This window comes from Dipodomys merriami, unplaced genomic scaffold (assembly GCF_024711535.1).
Source record: "Dipodomys merriami isolate MVZ:Mamm:240054 unplaced genomic scaffold, mDipMer1.0.p SCAF_94, whole genome shotgun sequence".
In the NCBI taxonomy this organism is placed as follows: domain Eukaryota; kingdom Metazoa; phylum Chordata; class Mammalia; order Rodentia; family Heteromyidae; genus Dipodomys; species Dipodomys merriami.
This window is the reverse complement of record NW_027206557.1, coordinates 3,347,118-3,372,923: the sequence shown is the minus strand read 5'-3', so window position 1 is coordinate 3,372,923 and position 25,806 is coordinate 3,347,118. Positions and strand designations below refer to the sequence as shown.

At 41.3% G+C, this 25,806-nt stretch overlaps 1 protein-coding gene across 5 annotated transcripts in view; it reads left to right on the top strand.

The window, feature by feature from the left end:
* Bbs9 (Bardet-Biedl syndrome 9) overlaps positions 1 to 25,806 on the top strand; it is a 318,806-nt gene that overhangs the window by 255,269 nt on the left and 37,731 nt on the right. For all 5 annotated transcript variants that reach the window (XM_070014257.1, XM_070014260.1, XM_070014259.1 and 2 more), the window contains one exon: positions 6,245 to 6,467. In XM_070014257.1, the coding sequence (XP_069870358.1) occupies positions 6,245 to 6,467 (223 nt within the window). The remainder of the gene's footprint in view (positions 1 to 6,244; positions 6,468 to 25,806) is intronic.

Genomic DNA, 25,806 nt, shown 5'->3' with positions numbered 1-25,806 from the left:
GCATCTGGTAATTGTTGGTTGTGTTGTTAGATTCCTATGCCTTGAAGAAAGCACACACACATACACATGTGTGTATATATATATAATGCATTATGTATGTACATTAGTTATTCTAAGTGGAAAATTGGCCCAAATGATGTCATCCATCATCGTAGAGTAGCCTTCCCCTGGAATTTTCATTATCAACTGGATTTTCTAGTCATCATAGTTGTCATTGTTGTTGACTCCTCCTCCTCCTCCCCTTCCTCTTCTTCCTCCTCCACCTCCTCCTCCTTTTCTTCTACTTCATTTCAGAATAGTGCCTGTGATGGAAGCTTCTGCCTGAAACAAACTTTAAAATTGACATGTGATTTGCTCCATCAGACATCATTGTTTTGTTTTATTAATATTTTATTTCTTATATCTGATTATAGCAGCTAGGATCAAGTTTCATAAAATTCAGGTAGTCTACTGCATAGGCTTCTATCTCTATCTCTTCTATTTCTATCTCTAGTGGTAGAACAGGTCACAAATGCTGGGTCTTCAAAAAGCGTAAGCTAAGGAGAGAAAGGAAGGATCAGAGGAGACTGGTATGAGAAAACCTGTGCTTCCTTTGTGTGCCGCAGCAACCACAAATGTTACTTAGCTTCTATTTGTCAGAGAAGTTTTGGAGGCCAGACATGGTGACACAGCCTGTCATCCCAGGACCTTTGAGGCTGAGGCTAGCATACCCTGAGTTGGAGTTCAGCCTGGGTTACATAGTGAACATGATACTAGATTGTGTTATCTCTTAACTACACACATACACACACACACGCTCTCTTTACCCCTCTCTCTCTCTCTCTCTCTCTCTCTCTGTCTCTCTGTCTCTCTGTCTCTCTCTCTCTCTCAACTACACACATACACACACACACACTCTCTCTCTCTCTCTCACACACACACACACACACACACACACACTCACACACTCACAGACATTCAGTCACCACACATACACAGACATACCTGCTAGGAAGGAGTATACTCAAGTGTTCATAAAGCTGAGTAGATAAGCCTGTTTTATTTTGGATGAAGCTGCAGAAATTTGCAGCTTTTCTGTCATGAAAAAAAAAAAGCTTCAAAAGCTAAACAGCTCAGTTGAAAACAAAAAGGAATTATGTTGGGTAATTACACAGAGGGAATAGTTTTCATGTGGGATCATCTTCATTTTACTAGCAATGAGTTTAAAAAGTTGAAGAGACTCTTTTTTCCAATACTTTATATAAAGACCCACAAATATGATTTCTAACCCATTGAGATGCCATATAGACCATATAACTGAGACTTTTTTATTTTTTATTTTAAGTTTAAAGAACTGATGTTTGTTTTATTTTTGTTTGTTTGTCCTGGTCCTGGGATTTGAACTCATTGCCTGTGTTTAGTACCTTAGGTTTTTTGCTCAACGCTAGTACTCTACCACTTATTTCAGAGCTCCACTTTTTTGGTGGTTAAATTAGATAGTGTCACAGACTTTCTTGCCCAGGCTAGCTTCAAACCGTGATTTTTCAGATCTCAGCCTCCTGAATAGGTAAGATTACAGGCATGAACCACCAGTATCTAGTTCTAAGAACTAATTTTTTTCTCAAATGGTAACTAGCTCAATATTTTGACCCCTTTTTACATGACAGGAAATTACTAAATTTATTCTTTGGAAATTATCTAACCGTTAGGTAAATCCTGAAAAACAACTATTCCTTCAAAAATATGTAATTTTCAACTAAAAGGTTTTACTTATTCTTAGTTTTATAATGATGCTTCATACAATTATTCTGCTTATCTTGGCTAAATATAGTCTGGTACAAAGTAATTACCATTAGGCTTCATATATCAGTCATGAATACCAATAATTTCATTATGAATCATTTCCTGTATTCAAGGGGAAATGTATTTCCCTTTGATACAACTTATCTTGCCTTCATGTATAAACACAAGACTGACTGGTGGTACATGTGGAACTTCCCTCCTTCACCATAACCAGGGCCACACCATGCCCCCTTGACCATCATGTGTTTCCTTTGACAGATCTTTTTAATGTTTTCTCTGTGCAGATTTAGCAATCAATGCTACAGTGGCATTTTGTGGGTTTTCCCTGTACTCCTGTAATTTAGGATGTGATAGTATTTCTATTACAAACATAAGTTCACAGACATTTATAATTTTGCTTTAAAAGGTTGAAGGATGTTTTTACACATTGGATTTTGGTGGTGTACTTCTATTTTCTTAATTGAATAAAACAGGATTGAGCAAGTCGCTTATTCCATATTGGCTTGGAGTACATCTGCCTCTGTCTACTTGCTGGGTGAAGCACATAGTAAATAGTGATATTCTTGTTCTGTGGAGACCCCAGACATACCCCAGGAAGGGTCAGCAAGTTGTCCAAGGCCATACCGTAAGTGGGGAGGTGAGTGAGGTTAAGGCAGAAGATCTCTTCAGCACCCTCTTTTTAATTCACAGGGGATAGTACTCTTTAGCTTCTTTTTTCCTTTGGCTGTTTTGGTTGACACTGAGGGAATTAACTTTATTGCACTAACTGGACCTACATGGAGCATAATTCACACAGGAATGTGGGAGCTAGCCAGACAGCCATGCTGGGGAGTAGGCACAGCTGTGGCTTAGACTGGAGAGATCAGGCAGCCAGGCTGACCAGGTCCAGTTCCTCGAGGGCATCAGGCAGGAATGCTGCAGCCTAGTCTGTGAGAGCAGCTTCTCAAGCAGGCTTCTGAGGCAGGGGCTCAGGTAGAGAACCACAACAGAAGTATGTGGGTAGGGCCAAACTCCTAGTTATCCACACTAGTCAACAAAGTACACTCAACTCCCCCAAGTCCAGTGAAATGGGGAATCTCTAATACTTTCAGGCTTATAAAAGCAATAGAATGACATGCACAGTTCAATTCCTGCCCTCCGTCCTCCTTTTTCTCTTCCTTCTTTCCTTCTACCCACCTTCCTTTCCTTTCTCCTTCCTCTTCCTCTCTGTCCCTCCTCTCCCTTCTCCCCCGTCTCTCCCTCCTTTCTGCTTCATACTTGCTGTTGTTTCAACTCGCAGTTCAAGTGAGACTTTATAATAAAGTTGAGGGTATAAGATCTAAACAAACACTTGTTCTCACTGCCTGGCACTTGCTTAGCACCCTTCTAGACTTTTCTTTCATTCTTACAGTATGAAGCCTGTTTTTAGTAGTAGTGATATGCAGCTCTACAGTAAGTGTGTGTGTGTGTGTGTGTGTGTCTGTCTGAGAGGCGGGGAAGGGAGGGAAGGAGAATTAGGTTAAATTAGATACAGGGCTGTCAATAAAAATGATAGACACCAGAAAGGTAGTCAAGGTGGCTTCCTTTTAAGGACTTCTCCCCCCCTAGAGTTGTCCTCAATCCCACAGAGACAGTTCACATTTCTTGAGATCATGTGCTGTATGTATGTTCAGTGGATCCATCATACCACATGTTCACGTCAAACTCCTGTTTTCATCTCATAAACATTCCCCTCTATGATCTCTTATTCCCTTCTATTATCATGTCTGAATATAATTCAGACCCTCCATATCTTAGTGGCAATCTTCCTGAAGCATTGGCATCATGCCTCATTGTATTAAAGAATTATCCATGACAAATGCCTAAACATGACATGGCTTTTAGTTTGATCCCCAGGTTGGCAGTAGAGAAAGAATTCTGTAGTGGTACTTTGTGTTAAGTAAATGAAGTATCTACTTAGACTATGTTATAAACTACTATTTATGGAGGCAGCAGTTTGCTTAGACTTTTAGGCTGGAAATAAATGAATAGTCCATAAAAAATATTTAATGCTGAAATGACCACAGATCACACAGAGTCCATTTATATTCAAGAATCTTTCCTTCTTCCACTCCAGAGGCTGCTGTCAAAAGCAACTTGAGAATTTGTCCTCTTCAATGACATCTGAACTACTTTTTTTGGTCTTACCACTTGCCATTATTATTGAAATACAAAGCCAGTATTAGATATTTGTCTAGTTCAGATTTCTGTGTTAGTAGAGAGATATCTTTGTAGCAACCAGTAGTTTGTTTGTTAGTGGTTTGGTTTTTAGTCTTCGAAGTCCTGAAACATTTTTCAAGTTCATTTTCTAATCATTTCTTTCCTTATTAATTTGTCTGGGGGCATCTACAATAGAAAATGTGCAAATGTGTCAGTGGAACCAAATGGCTCAATTAACAGACCATGACAATGAGCTCTCTAGTTGAATATATGGAGATTCTGTGTTTGGTTTAAAGAACCAACCGCATAAAGCTTGGAAGGGGAAGTCTTCCAAGCAGGAAGTGACCTGTTACGGGTGTCTGTCAATCAGGGGTGTGGTGCAACTGCCAGGAGAGCATAGATGACCCAAGGCCAGCCTGGCAGGTAGGACATCCCAGAAAGTGGCTGCATTCCCAGCCCAGCCTGGTGTCCTAGGGCCAGTTTGGAGTTCTCTACTTAACTGTACATGTTTTTAATTGTCTCAAAGTATAACCTGTTCAGAGAAGAGTGGTCCTGCTGGAGTTGAAACATGTTTATAGAAGGAAGATCTGGAAGAACCAGGAGGAGAGAGTCTTGATACATATTGAGAGCTGTCATGAAGAGCAGAGGGTTAGACTTAGGTAGGTATAGAATAGGGTATAGAATAAGGGTCACTGGGGCAGGTTGGGCCTGGAAGTGGAGTGCCTATTACTGGACACTAATTTCCTGAGAAGAATGAACTGCTTCAAACAGCAGTATAACTGTGGACCTTGAAGACCACCATGCCTACACAGGTGGCTACTAGAGTACAAAGGATCTTGGGGAAATCCTGGAAGATCTCCAAGACCTCTGGAATCTAGGTTCCTGCCTGGTTCTAAATCTCAGAAAAGTGATTTCAGGACCACAATCAGTGTGCAAAACAGTGTAGCGATGTGGAGAGCTCTGGATACTTTGTGGGGAACTGGACCTGCAAGCAGGGACTACAGTACAGGGCAGGGAGAGCTGGGATAACACTAGGTATAAGAGAGCTGAGGCTCAAAGGAGGGATCTAGAAACACTGCCCTTGGAAGGCAGGGCCTGCATTGTCCTATGTGGGGATTGGCCTAGCAAAGAGTAGACACTGAACACTGCAGCTGAGGGTTTAAGGGAGGGGAAAGTATGGACTCATATGAGGCAGGGGAGAGTGCCCTGGAACAGGAGCATATGGAGCCAGGAGTAGAGACCTGAGAGTAACACTGTCCATTTGCGTATGTGAGAGGTGGCTTGTCAAGGCAACTTTGAAGGTTAGGATACTAAGTAAAGGATCCAGAAACACCCTATCTCCAAATCACATGTGTCCTGCTCCTGATACACGAGGCTTGGGCTGTTCTACAGTCTGTGAGGATACATTCATTCAGTGTCTTGATCTTCTCAGTATTTGGGTACAAATGGAAGTCACATTGATAACCTACCCAAATTAAGTCAGATTGAACCCATACTTCCCTGTTGTGTTCCTTAAGACCTGTATTTCCACACACCCCCATAAAGATCTTAGCCAGTTATCTGTGGAGCTCCTCTGGGATGTGTAGTGGGAGCCCCTCAACTGAGCCCACTGGAAGTGGTCCTCCCTGGGCTCTGGAATCCTTGTGGTGATGCTGAGGTCTTATGCAGCCCTAATGGTGCCTCTCCAGGTCATCTTCACTGGTTCTACAGCCAGGGTTTTCCCAGCAGAAATAGGTAATGGCCCATTTCTTTGCTCTGTGTCACTTTTTAATCACTTGACATTGAAGTGGGACTAGATAGGTCCTGGCATCACAGAATCCCTCCTGACTCAGGAGGCTTCTTTACTTCTTGCCTGTGGCTCCACAGCTGTGGTCCTAGCAGTGGGGCTATCACAGTCTTCTTTGGAGTGCAGTGTCTCCTGAGCATCCAGAGGTCTCGTCTCCCCTGCCTGACTTCCTCTCTGTTGGGGCTGGCTCCACAAGCACAACAAACTTCATTCCTTCACCCACACTCCTGCCTCAAAGGCTGACCTTCCTTTTATTGGTTGGTACCAGGTAAACGCTTCTCATATATCATCTTATTCATTCATCCTACCTACCTATCAGAGGAGCACATTATAAGAAGTGAGTAGTTTGGTCAAGGCCAGACAATTGACATGGAGCTAGAATTCAAAACCAGGCTCTTCAGAGTAAACACCCAGCCAGCTGCCTCACCTGCACGACAGTAAAGTGCCCCGTTTGCTTGCTGTCATCTGCATAAATTCCAAATTGGCTTTTGCATGCAGGGCTGGGAAGAAACCGTGGATGCTGCTATTGCACACCTACTGAAGACCTGCCTGTCAAAGAGCTCCAAGGAGCAGGCTTTGAACCTCAGCAGCCAATTGAGCATGCCAAAAGATACCAGCCGACTGAAGAAACGCATCACCTTGCTATGTGATAGATTAGCCAAAGGTGGCCGTCTGTGCTTGAGCACTGATGCAGCAGCCCCACAGACCATGGTCATGCCAGGTAAGAGCTCTGCCCACGCCTCCTAAGCACAGTTCTGCTGCCCTTGGAGTAAAGGAATGTGCCTGTGGTTGCATTGGGGTTTAAGTTTCATATTAAAGTGATGATAGCCAAGAAAATTGTTTGCACGTTTCCCCTCGATATCCTGGGGAAACCACTTGGATAAATGTTCTCGGGTGTCTGTTGGCCAGTCATTTCTAGGATGGTTTGTCTTTCTTCTTCTCTGTGCTTTCATATATATATGACCCATTTTGTTTTGCTTCTAACCAATAAAAAGAGGATTAGAGAATAAAACTGTTTTTTAAGGAAAAGTTTTACAGAATGTGATCTCGCGATACCATGCCTCATGAATGTAAATAGCATGATACAAGGAGCTAATATGATCCAGATGGGTCAGGTCCTCCTGCTGTTTGCTTGGACTGTGGACACTGGAATAAGGGAAAGACTTGGGATCAAAACATGTGAGCAGGCTTCAGGGCTAAGGCACCTGTGGACCACCACGGAGGATGAGTTCCAGCGTGGCCCCCACAGGAGTCAGTGGAGGGTCACAGGCCTCCAGGTCTGCCTTCTCACAGTCGGAGGTCCAGGCACTCCACTGCATTGCACTGCGCTCCCTTAGAAGCTCCCAACTTCCACTTCCCTCTTCCCAGCCTCTCTGTGGCAACGTGGAGTATGACACAAATGAGTTCACTGAACATGGCAGCTGTGGCAGCTATTCCTCTTAAGGCAAGGACCATAGTTTGGGAAGTAATGCATTTCTTTTTTCTTCCTTTCTGCATGCCTTTGCCCATCTCTTCCCCATGCTAATTCTCTTGCTGTTGCCTTCTTTTCCTCTCAATCAGCATTCCTAGAAGCAAAAGGAATGCAAGCAAAATCTTATAAATATAAACATAGAGACAGAATAGTATAATTTAATAAGCACAGACTCCAGAGGCAGACAGCAGTGTTGGATGCAACCTTCATCCTCTACTACTTAGATGGCCCCGGGTGTGTTACCTAACTTTCCAGTCTGGCTTCTTCCTCTAGAAGAGGTGGAGGTGGATTGGGGGGGGAGGGAAAAAGGGGGGGTAATAATGCTGGCTTTGTTGCCAGAGCTTTAGAGGTTTGTAAAGCACCTAGCACAACACTTGGAATAGAGACCCAGTGGAAAAATTCAAGCTACTGTTGGTACCATTGTTACAGATATATGCATAACTCAACCTCTAAAATCAGGAGTGAAGAAATAGCTGCTGGGTTTAAAATATGTTTGCCTTAACTATACACCAAACTTTTACTCCAAAAGAACATATCTCTATTTTTTCTTTCTTTTTTTGTTTATGCCAGTCCTGGGCTTGAATTCAAAGCTGAATGCTATCCTTGAGCTTTTGTGCTTAAAGCTGGTGCTCTACTACTTGAGCCACAGCTCCACTTTCAGCTTTTTGGTGGTTCATTGGAGATGAGAGTCTCATGGGCTGGCTTTAAACCATGATCTTCAGATCTCAGCCTCTTGAGTAGCTAGGATTATAAGCGTTAGCATGTGGCACCTGGCTGCAAAGAACGTTGCCTATTCAGTCTTGTAGAATTTCCACAGAGAGTTCTGATGCCATTTGATTTTATGTAGCCCCCCTCTTCATCTTGCCTGGATGCATCCTTCTAACTGGTTCTCATCTGTCTCTTGCTCCCTATTACAGGAATATTTTCCTAGGAAATAAGTATCAAGGCTTAACAGTACAGCAAATGAACAGTTAGTTATCACTGTAATTGATACAACAAAAGGAGGGTAAGGGGGAAAGGGCAGACGGGCAAAAGAGAAAATCACAAGAGGATTGGGCTGGGCTGGGAAGGTGGCTCAGTGGTAGAGCGCTTGCCTTGCATGCATGAGGCCCTGGGTTCGATTCCTCAGCACCACATAAAGAGAAAAAAAAGCCGGAAGTGGCGCTGTGGCTCAAGTGGTAGCGTTAGCCTTGAGCTGAAGAGCTGAGGAACAGCCCAGACCCAGAGTTCAGGCCCACGACCGGACCAAAAAAAACAAAAAACAAAAAAAACAAGAGGATTGGGCTAGCTGATGAGCCAGGACCCTATCAGTTCAGCCATGGCAGCTGTGGCTTTTCTCTGCCCCTTGGGAGCAGCCACTCAGAGGCTGTGGCCATACTGTGAGCTGATTCTAAGGTGCTCCCTCAGCCACACTGAGCAACTTGAGACTAGGGTATTCGCTCAGCCACACCATGAGTAATTTGGGAGTGGTGTTTATATCTAGGACTCAGAATATGGGAGCCTTTCATGCAGAATGTTTGTGGTAGGAAAGGGCTGAGAAAAGGGAAAGAAAAGAAGGAAGAGAGGGAGAAAAGGGGAAAGATAGCAGTATATTTGTCAGATCCTGGGTGCCGGTGAGACAGGTATGTGTCTCTCATGCCTGTCTGTTGGGTTGGTCTTCTCAAGGGACATTGGGGCTGTGTGTTTGTATCTCACTGTGACAGTTGTCCCGTTTGCTTGGTGACCCTCCCCGATGCCTTCCTTCATCTAGTCATATCAGGGCCTTTTGTCCTACCATGCTCACTCAGTGCTTTTAATACTGTTTCTCAAAAAACTCAGAATTTTCACACACTTTATCCCTGTTCCTAGCACATTTTTGGGTAGAAAAGAACATGTAGAATTATGCTGTTTTACAAATAGAAAATGGGCAGCAAAAGCAAAATATCTTGCCCAAGAGTTACATGGTTCCTGGAAGGGTTAGGCCTCTCATCCAAATCTCCTAGCCTGCTGTGCTTCCTGCTAGACCACACAGTCCCTGCGCACACATGCCTCCTCTCAGGTGAGCAGCTCTCCATCCAGCTCTTTGCTCTTTAATTGGTCTAGCAGCATGGAAGGAAAAGGCCAGTAGCTCTACAGAGACTGGTTTCTTTTCAGTGAAACTATATTGAAGATTGCTGACCTATTTGAATTGTGCTCATTTATTTTTCCACAGGTGATGTGATATTATTATAGAGATAATACTAAATACCATGAGTTATTTCTACTTCCAGATACTACACTACAGTGTAGTTCACAATGCTAGTGTAAAGTTGTAATCATTGTGTCAGAGCATTGGAGGTACAGTGGCATATTAGGAAGGAGTGTGTGGCTGAGCAGATAGTCTTACAGACATTTTTCATGGGCATGATCTTCCTCTAAGACCTGGCTCAGAACTCTGGAATGACCTGGGTCACCTCCCTCAGTTAGCCACTGAGGGAAGGAAGGACTGAGAAAATGAAGTGATTGAGTGCTTAGTATTAAAAGTCAGGAGTGTGTGTGTAATTTCACCATGTTCCCTATTAAATTGCAGATGGATAAACACCTCCGAATAAAACACCCTTAGTCTTTTCCAGCGCCATGACTTTATGAGCCCAGCACCTTGGATGTGCCCTTTCTCTGCTCTGTGAAGGCCATGATGACAGCATCCTCCCAGGGGGCCAGAGTTTGAGAGTCTTCCCACTTCAAATTACCTGTGGCCTTCACCTCACATTTCTCCTGCTGGCCCTGGTCAATTCTGTCAGGTTCTCACTTAACCTTTCCTGGGTGAGTTCTTTTTACTACAGAACTACCAAACTTACTGTTCTTATCTGTAGCACTAGTATTCACATCTTTCTGCCATACGCTCATGGCTTGCAGGGAACTCTCCCTCATTAATATCTTTTTGCCAACTTTAGATCACTGCATTCTAAGAGAGTCAAGAGGACGTCTGAGTAGTTTCCTAAAACATCCAATGTGAATCAGTTAGTGGTCTAGCTGGTCTCCTTTGTGTGGATCACATCCGTTGTCCCCTGGGGCCAGGAGACTGCCTTAATTTGCTCAAAGTTTCTTGTGACTTGGGTGGCTAGGACAATGTTCTAACAGCTCTAATTACAACAAAGTTTTGAATCTCTCAAGTGTGTATGTGCTTACATATCATGGGTGTGTCTAATTCCTGGTATTGGGAGACTAATTCCATCTCATCAACACATGGGAGCTTTTATCACCTCTTGATAGTACTCGTTAAACATCATTTCATATATAAATGATGAATTGATATATTTGAGTGATGGCTCTTCAGATGGAAGCTTAGAGAACAAAACGGCATGGGCCCACAGCCAACCAGCCAGAAGAAAGTCTAGGCTTGACCAGGTGCCACCAGAGGATATTTCCTTCATGGGATCCCATGAGTCAGAAGTCACCATGGGCCATAGAGTCAGCTGTGTTTTCTTTGGCACTGTCAGATTTGGGAGGAGGCCAAAATGAAGCCAGAGATAGTAGAGAAAACAAAGTTTGATAAGTAAAATAAGACTTTTCATGGCTATGGATCAAAAAATTTAGTTTTTGACATGTGGCATGGACTACCTAGGAATTAATATTTTGTGCAACTTTATTATACCAAATGGATGGAAACAGTATACATCTGAAGTCAGCACAAGCCTGCCTAAGGATCTGGCAGAACATGAGTCTGAATTCAGAGTATAAACTTGACTGAGATCTGGTCTGTGCTCTTGGGAGATACATATAACTTCTACTTTTTAGTATTTTGAACTTGAGGTAATGGTCTTTCTGACTTAAGGACTTGACTATGTTTTGCGACTACTTCCAAATGATCCATTTCTTAGAATTTCAACTGAATTCTCTAGAGTATCACTAAGATTCTGGATCAAATACTGGTGTTTATTTTCTTTCTTTTTTTATTATTTTATTTTATTTTATTTTTGCCGGTCGTGGGGCTTGAACTCAGGGCTTGGGTGCTATCCTTCAGCTCTTCAGCTCAAGGCAAGCTCTCTACCACTTGAGACAGCACCATTTCCAGTTTTCTGGTGGTTTATTGGAGATAAGAGTCTCAAGGACTTTCCTGCCCGGGCTGGCTTTGAACCAAAATCCTCAGATCTCAGCCTCCTGAGTAGCTAGGATTACAGGCGTGAGCCACTGGCGCCCGGCTGGTGTTTATTTTTGTACTGTCAGTCTGGTTCAACTCTTGATCTGACACTGAATTTTTTAAGTTTGAAATCTTCCATTAAGAGAAATTTCATAGAATTCCACATAGGAAAATTACTAAGTAGCTTCTCAACCTGTTTTTTCTACAGAAAACAAAACATTTTGTCTGTACATTTTAAAAGAAAAAAAAGGAGGGAGGGAAGGCAGGAAAGGAGGAAGGAATGCAGTAGACTCCCTAATGGGAAAATACTATTGTGAAGTGGACTTTAACTTCAGAAGTACACATGTTCCAAAACTAGCTTGGCCCATTACCAGCTCTGTGATAAGGAACACTTTCTTAACCTGTCTACTTGTTTTCCCAATATAAATAGGAATAATAATGGTACTTCATTATAGGTTGGCCAAATTAAACATAGGAATACATGGAAAATACTTAGCAAGTACCTGACACCTAACAAATTCTTACTGAAGCCTAGTTTATATTCATTGTAATAAGTAATACCAATCTAAAACTTTAGAGGTGTGAGGGAAAATCTGATCAAAGGCTTCTAGAGTTCAGCCAGAAGACACATGATTAGACAGGAGATTTGTAGAATATAGAATTTTCTTTTCAGAACATTATTATTAAGTAGATGTGAATGACAATGTCAAAATGATCAGAAAAGATTCCACCAAATTGGAAAGTTCAGACTTGATTACAATATGGAGGATTTGAGGCTAACTATTAATAGAAAAAGTAGCAACTCTCAGGATCTGAGGCCATATTTCACAGTAATGGCTAGGAGATCAAAGGTTTGTTTGAGAAATAAAATTATAAGTTTATTTTATAGTTATCCAAGTTTAGGTTATGCCTCTAATAATGGACTAATTTTGTAGGCCACAGTGGGAAAATTGAGTGAGATTTCTGTGTTGTTTTTTTTTTGGGGGGGGGGGTGGACATAGAAGTCCACACTCAGATCTGACCTCCCAAATACTTTCCTAAGGTGAATCATTGTTTTTTTTTCCCTCAGAATGTAAATCATTTGCTTAAAAAACATCTACCTTGGGGGCTGGGAAGGTGGCTCAGTGGTAGAGCACATGCCTTGCATGCCTGAGGCCCTGGGTTTGATTTCTCAGCACCACATAAGAAAAAAGAAGAAAGCCGGAAGTGGCGCTGTGGCTCAAGTGGTAGAGCGCTAGCCTTGAGCTGAAGAGCTGAGGGACAGCGCCCATGCCCAGAGTTCAGGCCCCATGACCGGGCCCCCCAAAAAAACCAAAAAACATCTACCTTCTCCTCATTCTTGCCAGTTTTCTTGTCTTCACTGTTAACAAGACTGTCTGCCACAAATTCACTGGTCATTGCTTTCTATGTCACAAAATTTCCAATAATGCTTTACATTAAGTTTTAAAAACTTGGCTATTTCATAATTTTGCTCAACAGATAACTTAACATTGTATTTGCTACAACTTCTAATAGTCAGTGAGAGATGAATCAATAAAATATCAATAGCAAGTAGAGATTGATCTAGTGTTAAATGCAGAAGGACAGTGGAATAGAGACTAATTTTATAAGTCATAAGTTAGTCTTTAAGTACATAGTTTTGTGTAATGCTTTTGCTTCTGTGATTATAGCGTAAGCAGAATCTCCTTAATTAGGAGGATCTGCTTCCTTTCCCTAATTATAAATGTAAGAATTGAGAATGTGAGAACTAACTCTGACCACAATTGCTAGTATGGCATTTCAAAGCAACAGAAAGAAGACAAGATGAATTAGTTTAAAAATGCTGCTGGGAACTGGCCAATCATTTGGAGAAAAGAAATAGATTCTAGGCTCATACAATATGCCATAAGCCCATTTCAGAGCAAAAGATTGAAATTTTAAAAAAAAGACAAAATAGAAACAAAGAAGAAAGAAATCACAATAGCACACAAGAAATAAAGGAAAAAATATTCATACCAAAACAGGACAGGCCTGCACAGGGCCGTCTTGCAGAAATGTATTAGCTGGTTATAAATTCAGCATCCTCCTTTTCTCTGCAGCTACTCACTGAGCATGGGCAAGTTACACAATTTGCCCATCTTTGAGTAATATCTTTCCTTGGTCTGGTGAACCCTTTTGCACACACCCTGTAGGCCTTGACTGGGACCCATTGTGAGCCTTCGGTTCATCACAACTGAGATACAAATAAAACACAGCACTTTCCCACAGTCCTTCAATAATTTACTTCCTTTGAGAAAAACAATTTTTTTTATCTCCGAAAAACAGCTCTTCTTGTCTTTTATCACCATTTCATATAAAGCTGCTTTTTTGGTATTATCTATCATCCAAGCATTCATACAAAAGTGATATAGATTATTTGAAGAAAATGTACATAAAATATGAAAGAGGAAGACAGGAAATCCAGAGCTCAGCTGTAACTACTGCCCCAACATAGCTGCTCTAATGGACACCTTGCTTTACATCCTCCTGAACCAGATTTCAAGAAATAGATGACTAAGTTCAGGCTTTTGTTTCCTGCCTTTTCTGACTTCTTTAGAATGAGATATTACTACTTTGGGGCATTTTATGAGACCATTGCTTTTGTAGACTATTTTTAGTCCTTACAGTCTTTATTTTATTTATTTGTTTGTTTATTTATTTATGGTCATGGGTCTTGAACTCTGGACTTGGGCTCTGTCACTGTACTCTTCAGCTCAAGGCAAGCATTCTACTGCTTGAGCCACAGCACCACTTCCAGTTTTCTAGAGGTTAATTGGAGATGAGTCTGCCTGGGCTGGCTTTGAACCGTGATCCTCAGATCTTAGCCTCCTGAGTAGCTAGGATTACAGGCGTGAGCTACCAGCACTCAGCTGGATTCTTTAATACCACAAATTATTTGTACCCTCCATACCTATCTCTTTTTTTTTGGGGGGGGGAGTCTGGTCATGGGGCCTGAACTCTGGGCATGGGCGCTGTCCCTCAGCTCTTCAGCTCAAGGCTAGTGCTCTACCACTTGAGCCACAGCACTACTTCCGGCTTTTTTCTTTTTGCTTAAGTGGTGCTGAAGAATCGAACCCAGGGCCTCATGCGTGCAAGGCAAGCGCTCTACCACTGAGCCACATTCCCAGCCCCCCATACCTATCTTTCTAGATTTTGTAGCTTCTGTTTTTTTCTCTGTGTCTTTACTATTGGTGTTCTCCATGCTTCCAGAGGGTCTTATCCAGCTAACTTCTGAAGTCCTGGTGCTTCCAGGTTAGGACCTTCTGCTGGTTTCTCTTTGTCTTCTCACACCCCACAGGCTGCTGTGGGTCCACATGCCTGACTGGAACTTGCCTCCTCCTAGGTTCCCAGCTCGGTAAATGACATTGTTCTATGTCTAGGTCAGGAGGATGACATCACACTATGTTCAGCTAGGGGAACACCCTTGTCCAGGTGAACAAAAGGAGAATTTTAAATCACCTCCCTGAAGTAAATATAAATATATATAAATATATAAATTTCTGTGTAGGTATATATGTATGGAAGTGTATATATATTCATACTTTTTTCTTTGCATATGGATACTTATCTAAAAATTAGATCATACTGCTGCTCCTACTTTTCTTTTTCTTTTTAGTGATAGGATCTTGCTAGGTTTTCCAGGCTGGCCTCATCAGGCTTCCTGCCTCAGGCCTCCTGATAGCTGTGACTACAGTGTGCACCACTGTATTTGATTTATGCCTATTACTTTATAGGCTACTTTTAAAACTTCCATTATTCCATTGCTAAATAGGTATACATTATTTGCTTACCTATATACTTACCCTAGTCTCCTTTGGTGAAAATAATAAAGGCTTTTGGTGTTGGTATGATATATAACTATTTGTCAAATAATCTTGTACCTAACTTTGTATATAGCATGATGAATTTATGCTTTTCCACTAGTTTCTTTGAAAAACTATGAATCTGATTATGTAACTTTACCTGATTTAAAAGGTTTTACAGTTCTGTTATCTACCATATTAAATTGAAAGTTCTCAACCTGAAATGCAATATTCTGGACTAATTAGGACCACATTATCTTTCTAACCATATTTTCTACTTTCTAGGCAGGTTCTCAATCACTTGAGCCATACCTCAGTCTAAATTTCTGTGCTTTTGGAGGGTTCTTTTGCCCTAGATAGACAGTGTTGTTCTGCTATCAAAATTACTATCATTTCTGAAGGTATGGCTGAAATAATGTTCCATTAAGTGCTCCCTGGAGCTCTTTGCACCACTGTTCTCTCTTTCCTCTATGCTCTCTACTCCCCTGGGCACATGACTATTAGAAGCTAATCTCCAGGGTTGGTCTTTTTTTCCTTTAGAAAGGGTATTTGAGATGTTTAGAAGTCAGGTGACGTAGCAAGTTGAGAGTGCTAAAATCTAGTGTTTATGTTAAATGAGAAGCTTTGGGAAGGCACAAGGAATAATCTAGAATGTAGGTAGGCATTTTAAAAGAGAAGAAGTGAGAACTTAATATATGTGTGGGGGGAGTATATGGTGATAAGAAGAAGAGGAAAGGGTAGCGAGGCTCAGCCATGGGCCTTAGAGAAGAAAAGTTTTATATTAATCATGCAAGAGCAAGAAGGCATAAATGGAGAGGTGGTATACAAACATTGACTTGAAATAAGAAAGGACAAATGTTAGGCTATTTATTCCTTTGGAGTCTTAATTTTTTCACTTGAGAAGATGAGATAATACCCCCTTGTTTTGCAGATCAAATTGAGCTATATTGAATAAGGAAAGGAGGCTTATAGTCATGGATGGGGGTGTACATTCTTACCCCTTGTGATGGAGTGCTTGGGAGGGGGGGTAAGGATTAGCAGAAGGACATTTGAGTCTGGGATTAGAGTTGACAGGAGAAGCAATTAGAGGAACACAGGGGAAGGTCTGCCATCAAAGACCTCACAGGATAACGTCCTCCCTGTGTTGAGCAAATGCTTGTTGATGGACATGCTGGCAATCATTACACTGCAATGTCCAAAGACCGGCTTCTTGGAAGTAGGGTTGTTAATACAGGAATAGAATACCAGGGGAGTTTGAGGAATTTCCTTCCCTGCACATGTTTATACTAATGTGAGTACTCAACAGTCTAAAGATTAATTTGGGAAAAACCCTGCCTGAAAGCTGGGGGGAAAATAGCTCATTTTTAAAGGACAGCACTGTTCCTATTTCTTCACGGACTCACATGACCCCTCAGGTCACAGGGGATACATCTTACCTAGGTGTCACTGCTGTGTTTTTTCTTCTTTCTCTCTTATATGAGATATTACAGTGAAAACCCTGGTATCCTTATGTTGTGTGGCCCTGAGGTACTGAGTACTAGTCTCACTGGAGTTGTCCATAGGAAGATACCTATTTCTAAGGCTTTTTGTGATATCAGAAATAACTTTCCTCACAAATTTTGTTTACTTCTGGGATTGCCTTCTTACCACATATAAGGATGAAAAGTTTGATATTTATTTCAACAATGGCTGGCAACAAAAAATTATAATGGAATTTCTACTGACTGACCACACTCATGTAACTGTTGTGTGTGTGTGTGTGTGTGTGTGTGTGTGTGTGTGTGTGTGTGTGTGTGTGTGTGTGTGTGTGTGTGTGTGTGTGTGTGTGTGTGTGTGTGTGTTGGAGTTTTTCTTCTCCTCAACCCTTATCCCAACTTCTGGTACTTCAGTGGCTTTACCTTCAACAGTCAGGTGTGGTGGTTCATCTCAGACTTAGAATAAATACACTTCCTATTCTCTTCAGCATCTCCCCCACTGCCTACTGTCTACCATTTCTCTGTGGAGTTCCATTTTCAATAATAAGGTGAAAGTGTTTCTCTACTTTCATTATAAATTCATCAATATTATTAAAGTTATATTTGTTTTTTATTTTCTTTTAGATTTTTAGGGTAGCTGGATAAAGCATTTTAGTTAGTTAAAAACAGTTCTTCAAACTGATACTTATGTACAACAATCACTAAGACTTATTTCATTTTACATTATTTTGCTTAAATATTTTAAATCCATGAACATACATGAATAATGAGAGTTATGTACAGGGCATAATGTATATGGGGTGCGCGCGCGCGTACACACACACACACACACACACACACACACACACACACACACACACACACACACACACACACACACACACACACACACTTACACTCACACATAAGACCCACTCCCAGAGCTTAGTCACTCTAATCTTGGATGACACAATTGGCCCCAAATACCAACTTCTATTGCAGAGCTGCTCAACTCAGCATGACAAGAAAAGTAACTAATCTTTCAGAACTAGAACTGTCATGTCAAATGAAGCCAGTACCATACTTCCAACCTTCTAAAACATGTTTTTGTAATAAACTTTAGAAACCTCCTAGAGTATTTATTTCAATAAATTGTTGGAATAGTCAAACTGTTATGATTTATGTGTGTGTAGATAACAGATTAAATTGGAAAGGGCAGGAGGTATGGCTAGAGGTATGGACACCTGCCTAGCAACTGTGAGGATTCAAGTTCAAACCCCAGTGCTTTTGAAACAATAAATCTCAATAAAGCCCAATTCTCTGTTTTGACTCCCAGTACATAGCCCTAACCTGTCCTAAGAAGCAGGCATCCTTTGTTGGGATTCTTTGTACGATCTGTCTCAAGTATGTAATTTTTAGGTTTCTGTTTTGAAATATTTTTATTTAAAAATATTTTTGTGGTCAGCCAGAATTTTGGTATCCCTTTCAAGTATGCTTCCTGAGCCATTCAGAGGACAGCACTGTTACTTGCTAGCTCTCAGAAGCCATGATTTTTACTAATGCTGGTAGGTGTCTTTTAGTTAGCACAAATGCTTATGTGTTGGTGGCACCCAGCTGTTTTTGGCTCATGTTAAAAATAATCCTGAAAGTAAGTACAACTGTAAATAAGAAGCACCTTCACTGTCCTTTCAGGTGCATAGTGAGAGGTTGCAGGCTTCTGGTTTTGGCAAAGGCCGTGGCAGGTAGTGAGGGCTCAGGTGCAGAAGTTTAGCCAGGTTTCAGTTAAAAGCACAAAGTTTGGGATAGTACATCTGATAAACAGATCATTTATTCCAGTATGCATGACTGTGTACTTGTGCAAATAAATTACCTGATGTAACCTGCTTTTTGTCAAGAGATAAATCTTTCTTTTTAATATGAGATAAAATAACCAGCCTGTGATGATCTTTTAAATGCAATGTGTTGACTCTGAAAATGCTAAAAAAATTTTTTCATTTATGCTTTATTCCCACTGAAAATATATCATTCACTAAACCAAGACTTGAGCCCCAAGGAGAAATTTGTTGAGTATTTACTGCATTCTGGGCCCTGTTGTAGGCACAAGGGTTTGCTGGTCAGCCCCACAAACACCCCTACCTCACAGAGGGAGCAAGCCACAGAGAAGCAGCAGAAAAATAAATCTAGGCAAGGAGTAAGGATGCAGGTATAAACTATTTGTGCCTGCACCTTTCTTAGGACCAAACTTTTTTCACTAAGTATAGTGAATAAGAGAGTGTCATTTTGTTAGACAGTTTCCTTATATGACTAGTTTGGAGATGTGTGTGTGTGTGTGTGTGTGTGTGTGTGTGTGTGTGTGTGTGTGTGTGTGTGTGTGTGTGTGTGTGTGTGTGTGTGTGTGTGTGTGTGTGTGTGTGTGTGTGTGTGTGTATTTTGGTACCACTACTACGGCTTGAACTTAGGCGCGGGCGCTGTCCCTTTGTTTTTTCACTTAAGGCTGTCACTTGAACTACAGCTCCATTTTTCTGGCTTTTTGTTGGTTAATTGGACTTTGCTGCTTGGGCTAGGTTCAAACCTCCAACTCAGCTTCTCAAGTAGCTAGGATTACAGGCATCAGTGCCTGCCTTGGGTATATAATCTCTAGTTTATTGTTATCGTTTTTCAAGTTTTCTACTTTGAACAGTATGTGTTGGATTTCAGAAAAGAAGTCAAAGCAAATCTTGAGAAGTTTTCCTAAGAAAAAATTAGAAAACCTATTTGCAGTGATAATTGCGTCATTATACCACAAACCCTTTTCATATTATTTTGTATCGTCAAATAATGTTAGCTAGCAATTTCATGGGCTTCAACATAATACTGTCACCGTTTCCCTTTGACACTTGGCATGACACCCTCTGTTTCTCTAATTGCCATGGGCTCAAACTGAAGACATAAAAACCATGTGGGCACAAAATGATTATTATTTTGTTTGTGTAACTGATCATTATCTGGCAGTGCACACTGGTTTGTACTAGCACATATTTGGATTTCCAGTGTCACTAAGTGACTTCCTTGAGAACAGCCTAATTATAGGTTAATTCATAGTTTTCAAAAATTCATTACTGAACAAATATCAGGGTAACAAGAATGAGCAAGTGTATAATTAGATAGTGAATTAATATACTCCAGTGTTCCATTAGACGACACATATTCTTAACCTAGGACTCTTCTGATTAAAGTCATAAAACCTCCACTCCTGATTGAGTTAAGTAGGATTTAACTGGACCTCAAGGGCAGCACAAGGATGATGAACTCTAGAGAGTTTGCCCAGCCCAAATTCTCCTTAGTACAGTATAAAACATCATTTAAGTTTGTGTCTTTAATAGAATTTGATGGCCATAGCCCTCTTTAGACTGTTTGTCAAATTGGCCTTAGAGGTTTCAGCATCGGAAAGTCAGGATTTTGTTTTCCCAGCTGTTTAAACGTAATACATTTAAAGACAGAGACACTGTCCTGTAAGTTTATAGCCTAAATAAATCTATTTTAAAGGTGTACTGGTCTGAGGCCAGGTGGCATAATAGGATGACATATGAGCTGTTCACATCTGAAGACCTGGCACTGTATCCATCTGTAGGTGCCAGGAAAATGACTTTGGAGGAGTCAGTTTGCTAGAGTCCTTGGTGGGCATCTGAGAACATCACAGTACTGTTGTAAGGTCTTACATAATGTGTCCTCTGTAAACTACATTGCCACGTTAGCCACCTAGGGCACAAAAGGGCAGTTTGAGTGACTTCAGGAGGTGTTCCAAATTCATGTTTTAATAAGTTGTGAGTAGTATAGGCCAGTCTGCAAGAAGGCCTGAGGGCAGTAGGAGGGACTGAGGATTGAAATTTAAGCTCTTTGTTTCTCTCATCTTTGTTTGGCTCATCAGTTATTCAGCAAGTATTTACTTAAGCCTGTTTTTCTGAGCCCTTGTCATCTTAGGCATGAATTTTATAATAAGACCAGTTACCTTTCCTCTCCCTGGCTTCACAACTCCTCTAAATGCCAATAATAATATTTCAAAGAAATGTTATGAAGAACTTACTAGTACTGCAAAAAATACTGTGATAACTCTGTCTGAATACCTGTAAATTCATCTCTCAGTAATCCCAAGGTGCTTAATTGGAATGCTTATCTGAAGATCTTTTGTTGTTTTTCATTTGCATTTGCCAAGAACGTCTAGTAATTACATGCTCAGTTTCCATTTGAGGAGCTTTTTGAATTACTTAAAAGGCCATCATCATTAATTCATATTTAGTATCTGAATCTAAGGTTTCCTTATTGTAGTAATACATTGTGTGCTAGCCAGAACCATCACTTAATTTGAGAAAGTAAAATGCTCAGAGGTACCAGTCAGACTTGGATTTTTATTGTGAAAATATATTTCAGTAACTCACAGGCCTCTCCTTTGTTAACTTGACCCATTTAGCTCCATTCCTTTTGCAGTTAGACTCCATCCTTTGGATGAAATGGTCTGGTTAGTGACTTGTTGTCAGAGGAAGCTCAAAGGAAGAAGGCAGTGATTGATGGGGGACCATGAGGACATAGAGTGGCGGGCCTAGGCAATGGAGTGGGCATCCTGAAAATAGGCCACACAGGTCCGTGATCTTTCTAGGGGTTTATCTAGTTTATCTAGGGGTTTATCTAGTTGGCAGTGCTCCAGGCACTTTTTTATCCTGCGATCCTACAGCTAGCTTGGGCATCTTTTATGGATTGCAGGGTGATGCTGAAGGAGAGGCAGGTGGACTTATATGCAACCTCTCTGAGCCTCAGTTTTTTCTTTACCTCTAACTGTTAGGACCTCAGGATCCTTATACCAGTGAGTCTGATACAACCCTCAGCCCCCAGCATTCCAGGTTATAGGCTATGGCCTGTGGCTCTGTTAGGTGGTCAGGTAGATGGCAAATGAAGTCAGCTTATAGAAAGAACTGAAGCAAGCTGGGGACAAACTGAACTTAGGCAACTGAAGAGGTGACTTGGGAATAAAATACATTTTAATCTCATCTATTGGAATTAAACATTAATTATTCTATAAACTTTTAGTAAGAGCCTACTATGTACTCATTCCTATACTAGAGCCTGGGTGTGCAATAGTGAAGAGATACCGCAAAGCCCTGCTGTAATACAGCATCATCCTAGTAAGGATGGGGAGCTACACCAACAGCAAAGAAAGTAGGGAAGGGTGGGACAAGGGTGAGAGGGGACACAGGGATGGCATGTGAACTGGGGCTGGAAAGATGGGAAGAAGTCCAGCCCAGGCATGAAAACACACAGGATGTTTAGGGACCAAAGTGGAGGAATGAACTAGGATAGGCAGGGATTCAGAGGAAAGAGGGGAGGCAGCCCATGTGCTTGGGGACATGGAAGGTGGACAGAGGCCAGATCACAGAGGAGGCTTTGTTTCAAAATCTAGGTCTGGTTAGAAATGAAAATTCCTAAAACAGGCCATTTTTAGAGACCTGTTATTATCTCTTAGAGCAAATAAAAGATGACAGTCAACCTTGAAGAGCCTCTCTGTGTCCTGCAGCCACAATAATTGTGAGCAAGAGAGGTGGGTTGAAAAGCATTTTATTATAGGCAAGTCCTCAGGCATTTATCACTTGAAAGTGGAGGAGTTAAAAAGTTTAAAGGCTATAGCAGTAGCATTTGAGAAAATGAATAATTTAAAGAACATGAACTCATGAATAATGAATTTTGAAGACAGAGACCTCTCGCCTGATGAGAGGTTTGTAATTTTCACTTTACAGCAAAATACAGCTAGCTACCATGCATTCCTAACTGACTTCATCTAAGTACAATTAGTGCCTTGGTGTGCAGCCTTACAACTGGCTTCTTGTGTCGAAGCCATTAAGTTTTAATGTATTCAGCTTAAGCATAAGTGGTCACAGATGATTCATAATGCTGCTCCCTGCCTTTGGTGAAAATGATCATCAGCCAGAGAATTGCCCCCAGTGGCCACACTAATCTTTGCAGTTGATTCCCTCAACGTTTTTGTGTCTATGGCAGATCTCAAGTAAACATTGCACACTGATGGATAAAGCCCTGTGCTAATCGCCCTGAAACCACAGGAAATTTGATGATGATAAAGTAGAACTCAGTAACTCTGGACATTTTATTTTTAAAGTCTTGGTGTCAGAAGGGCACAAGTAATATAAGCTGTCCTTTAAGGATGGAATTAACTGACCATGAGGGTATAAAATTTTTCCCCCTTCTTCTTTAAGAAACAAATGCCAAGAGTTGCCCACGTCATTGTGATCTCATCATTTAGTTACTGGGCACAGAGGTGGGATGAGCCAGAGGCTCACCTGGCTGCAGCTTTAAACAGCAACTTAGCCCAATAAAAATAGAACTGAAGCTTGGGCCTATGAGATTTAACAAGCTGGTAATTAGCCCAATGCTCACCTGACCCAACTACCATCCAAGTATGGAGAAATCCAGGCAGATCTGCTGCCAGCTGAGTTTCCCTATCTTATGCATCCTGCCAAGACTCATGGGGTCAAATCCCATCCAGAGCTGGAGGTCTTCCATTGCCCTCTGATCAATTCCAGAGATCCACCATGACTTCTGGGTCAGTTATGGTCTGTGTCTGCAGTCCCTTCACTTCACTTGCCACCAGCAACATATGCTGCCATCAGTCTTACCCACCTGCAGCCCTCAGGAATGAGCCATGCTCTTCCCTGGTCCTCAGGTCTCCTTTTTCCCCAGTTGTGTTGCTCTTCTGCTGAGGCCTCCTGTCTTACCTACTTCAGCTTCCCGTAGTCTTTTGTGACTCTTGATTGTCTAAGGCTATTACTGCCCCTCCCTAACCCCTCTCTGCTTCTGTTTGCCTCTAGGATAACATGGTGTCACAGAGGTAGACTTCTGGCTCTGGGTGCCTCCAGGTGGAGGAACCCTATACCTCACAATTAGTAGTCTTCCCATGGGAGGTGCTTGGTGGTGGATGGCCCCATATATGTGGTGTGGTTTGTCTCTTCCTGGTCTTGACATTATGTAGAAAGAACATCAGGCCCTTCTCCAGATAGTCCAGGCATCATAGCAGGCAATTAATTCCTGGTAGGAACAAGATGACAGGATATACTCCAGCTTCTCATCACATTATACACAGTCCAATGAAGCCAGTTACAGTCCTCCTATGCAGTGAAGGAGCATGCTCCAAACTTGCTGTAATTCTGTGAGATCCTCTTGAGATGTGGTCATCACCTGGGTGCAGGCTGTGGCACAAGTGCTCTGATGCTTTTATTCAGCAAAGTCAAGACAGTGCTGCTTGCTTATAGCCTTTCAGCACGGCTCCAACCCTGTCTCAAATAACACAGTGGGAATTTAGGATGAAAAGGCACGTCTCTAAGTCTCCATTCTGACATCAGGCTTCTGACAAGACAGATATTTACTCTAACTCTCCAGAGATAGGCTCCCTCTGCCTCTTAGTCCTGGATTCTGTTTCTCACCAGCCTCATCCACTGGAAGGATTCCTCTGATGTTTACCTTTTGTTTTTGTTTTTCCATTTGTGGGGCTTGAACTCAGGGCCTGGGCATTGTCCCTGAGCTTTGTGCTAAAGGCCATCACTCTACCATTTGAACTATAGCGCCACTTCCAGTTTTCTGGAGGTTGATTGGAGATAAGAAAGAGTCTCACGGACTTTCCTGCCCAGGCTGGCTTTGAACTGTGATCCTCAGATCTAGCCTCCTGAGTAGCTAGGATTACAGGCGTGAGCCACCAGTGCCTGGCCTGATGTTTAACTTTAACCCCACCTGTTACAATGGATGCTCTTTCTCTTTCATCCTGGCTTCACCATTAACTCTCTGTGATGGAGGATGCCAGACCCCACCCTCTCACCCCTGCCCCTCACAGTTTTTTTTTTCCCTAGTGCTAAATGGACCCACTTTTGTTGCTTTTATTTTTTTTCCCTCTTTTTGCTATTCCCTAGAGAGTTTTCATTTATGACCTTTCTTTGCCATGAAAGCTTATAACCATGTAAAAAGGATTGGTCCTCATTATTAATAGATTAGATACTATCCTACTACCTAGGATAATTCAAAACTAACAATAAATACTCAATAGAGTGAAATATTCTGTTTTCCTGCTTCCTAGAAAAGGTAGCATTTGACCTTTTAGGTTTTTCTTCTTCTTTTTTATATTTTTTTTATTGTAAAGATACTTGTACAGAGGGGTTACAGTTACATGCATAAGGTAATGAGTACATTTCCTATCAAGCATTGTTACCCCCTCCTTTGTTTTTCCTCTACCATTCCTTTCCTCCCCACCTCCTCAACTCCTCCCTACCCCCCACCCCAAAGTTGTAAAGTTTGTTTTTAACATAGTGTCTTGTACATTTCATTGTTTCAGTGAGTCATCCTGTATCTTTATTTCAGCTTTTTGTTATTTCCCTTCCCCTTCCTAAATTAGAAAAATGTATATATAAGATGCAGGGCACCAGAATCAAATACAGTGAAAACATGGGCTATACCATGGGGAAAGAACATACAAAAGAAACAAAAAAATCACAGAGTATATTATAAGTATATTAAAAACAACAACAAAGATAAAACCTTTTGTTTCCCTATCTTGGGGTTTATTTCACTTAGCATCATCTTATATTAACCTTTTAGTTTTAAATCTGTAGATACAATTCTGTCTTGCTCCAAATTAAATTAATTGGCTTCCACTAAGTCAAATACACCCCTATTGTGTGAATATTGGGTCCTACACATCTTGAAGATGTAATGATCGAAACCATAGAAAGAGAAAGGAGACCATTGTTAACATTTTTATAAAGCTAAGAAGTGCCCATTTTGATGACATATTGATGCAGAGAAGAGTACAATGATTATTATGCCAGTATGTGTGCTTATTATTGTAGTCTAGCCATGTACATGAAAGCACTGTCCACACAATGCTCCAGATGTGTTGAATTGTCTGTAGGGCCCAAGTGGCAAGTTTGGATAGTACTGAAGTAAAAAAAAAAAAGTGTATATATATATATATATATAAATATATATATATATATATATGTGTGTATGTATGTATGTATGTATGGAGAGTGGGAGAGGGAGATATTTACGTTCTCAGCTTTTAAGACCTCTACCCATTTTACTTCTACTTTAAAGCCAGGTTATGACCCCTGGAATCTGCAATCTGGAAATGGATATATTGCTGGGATTAGTACTTGTTACTCATTGTCACCTCTTGGCCATCAGTA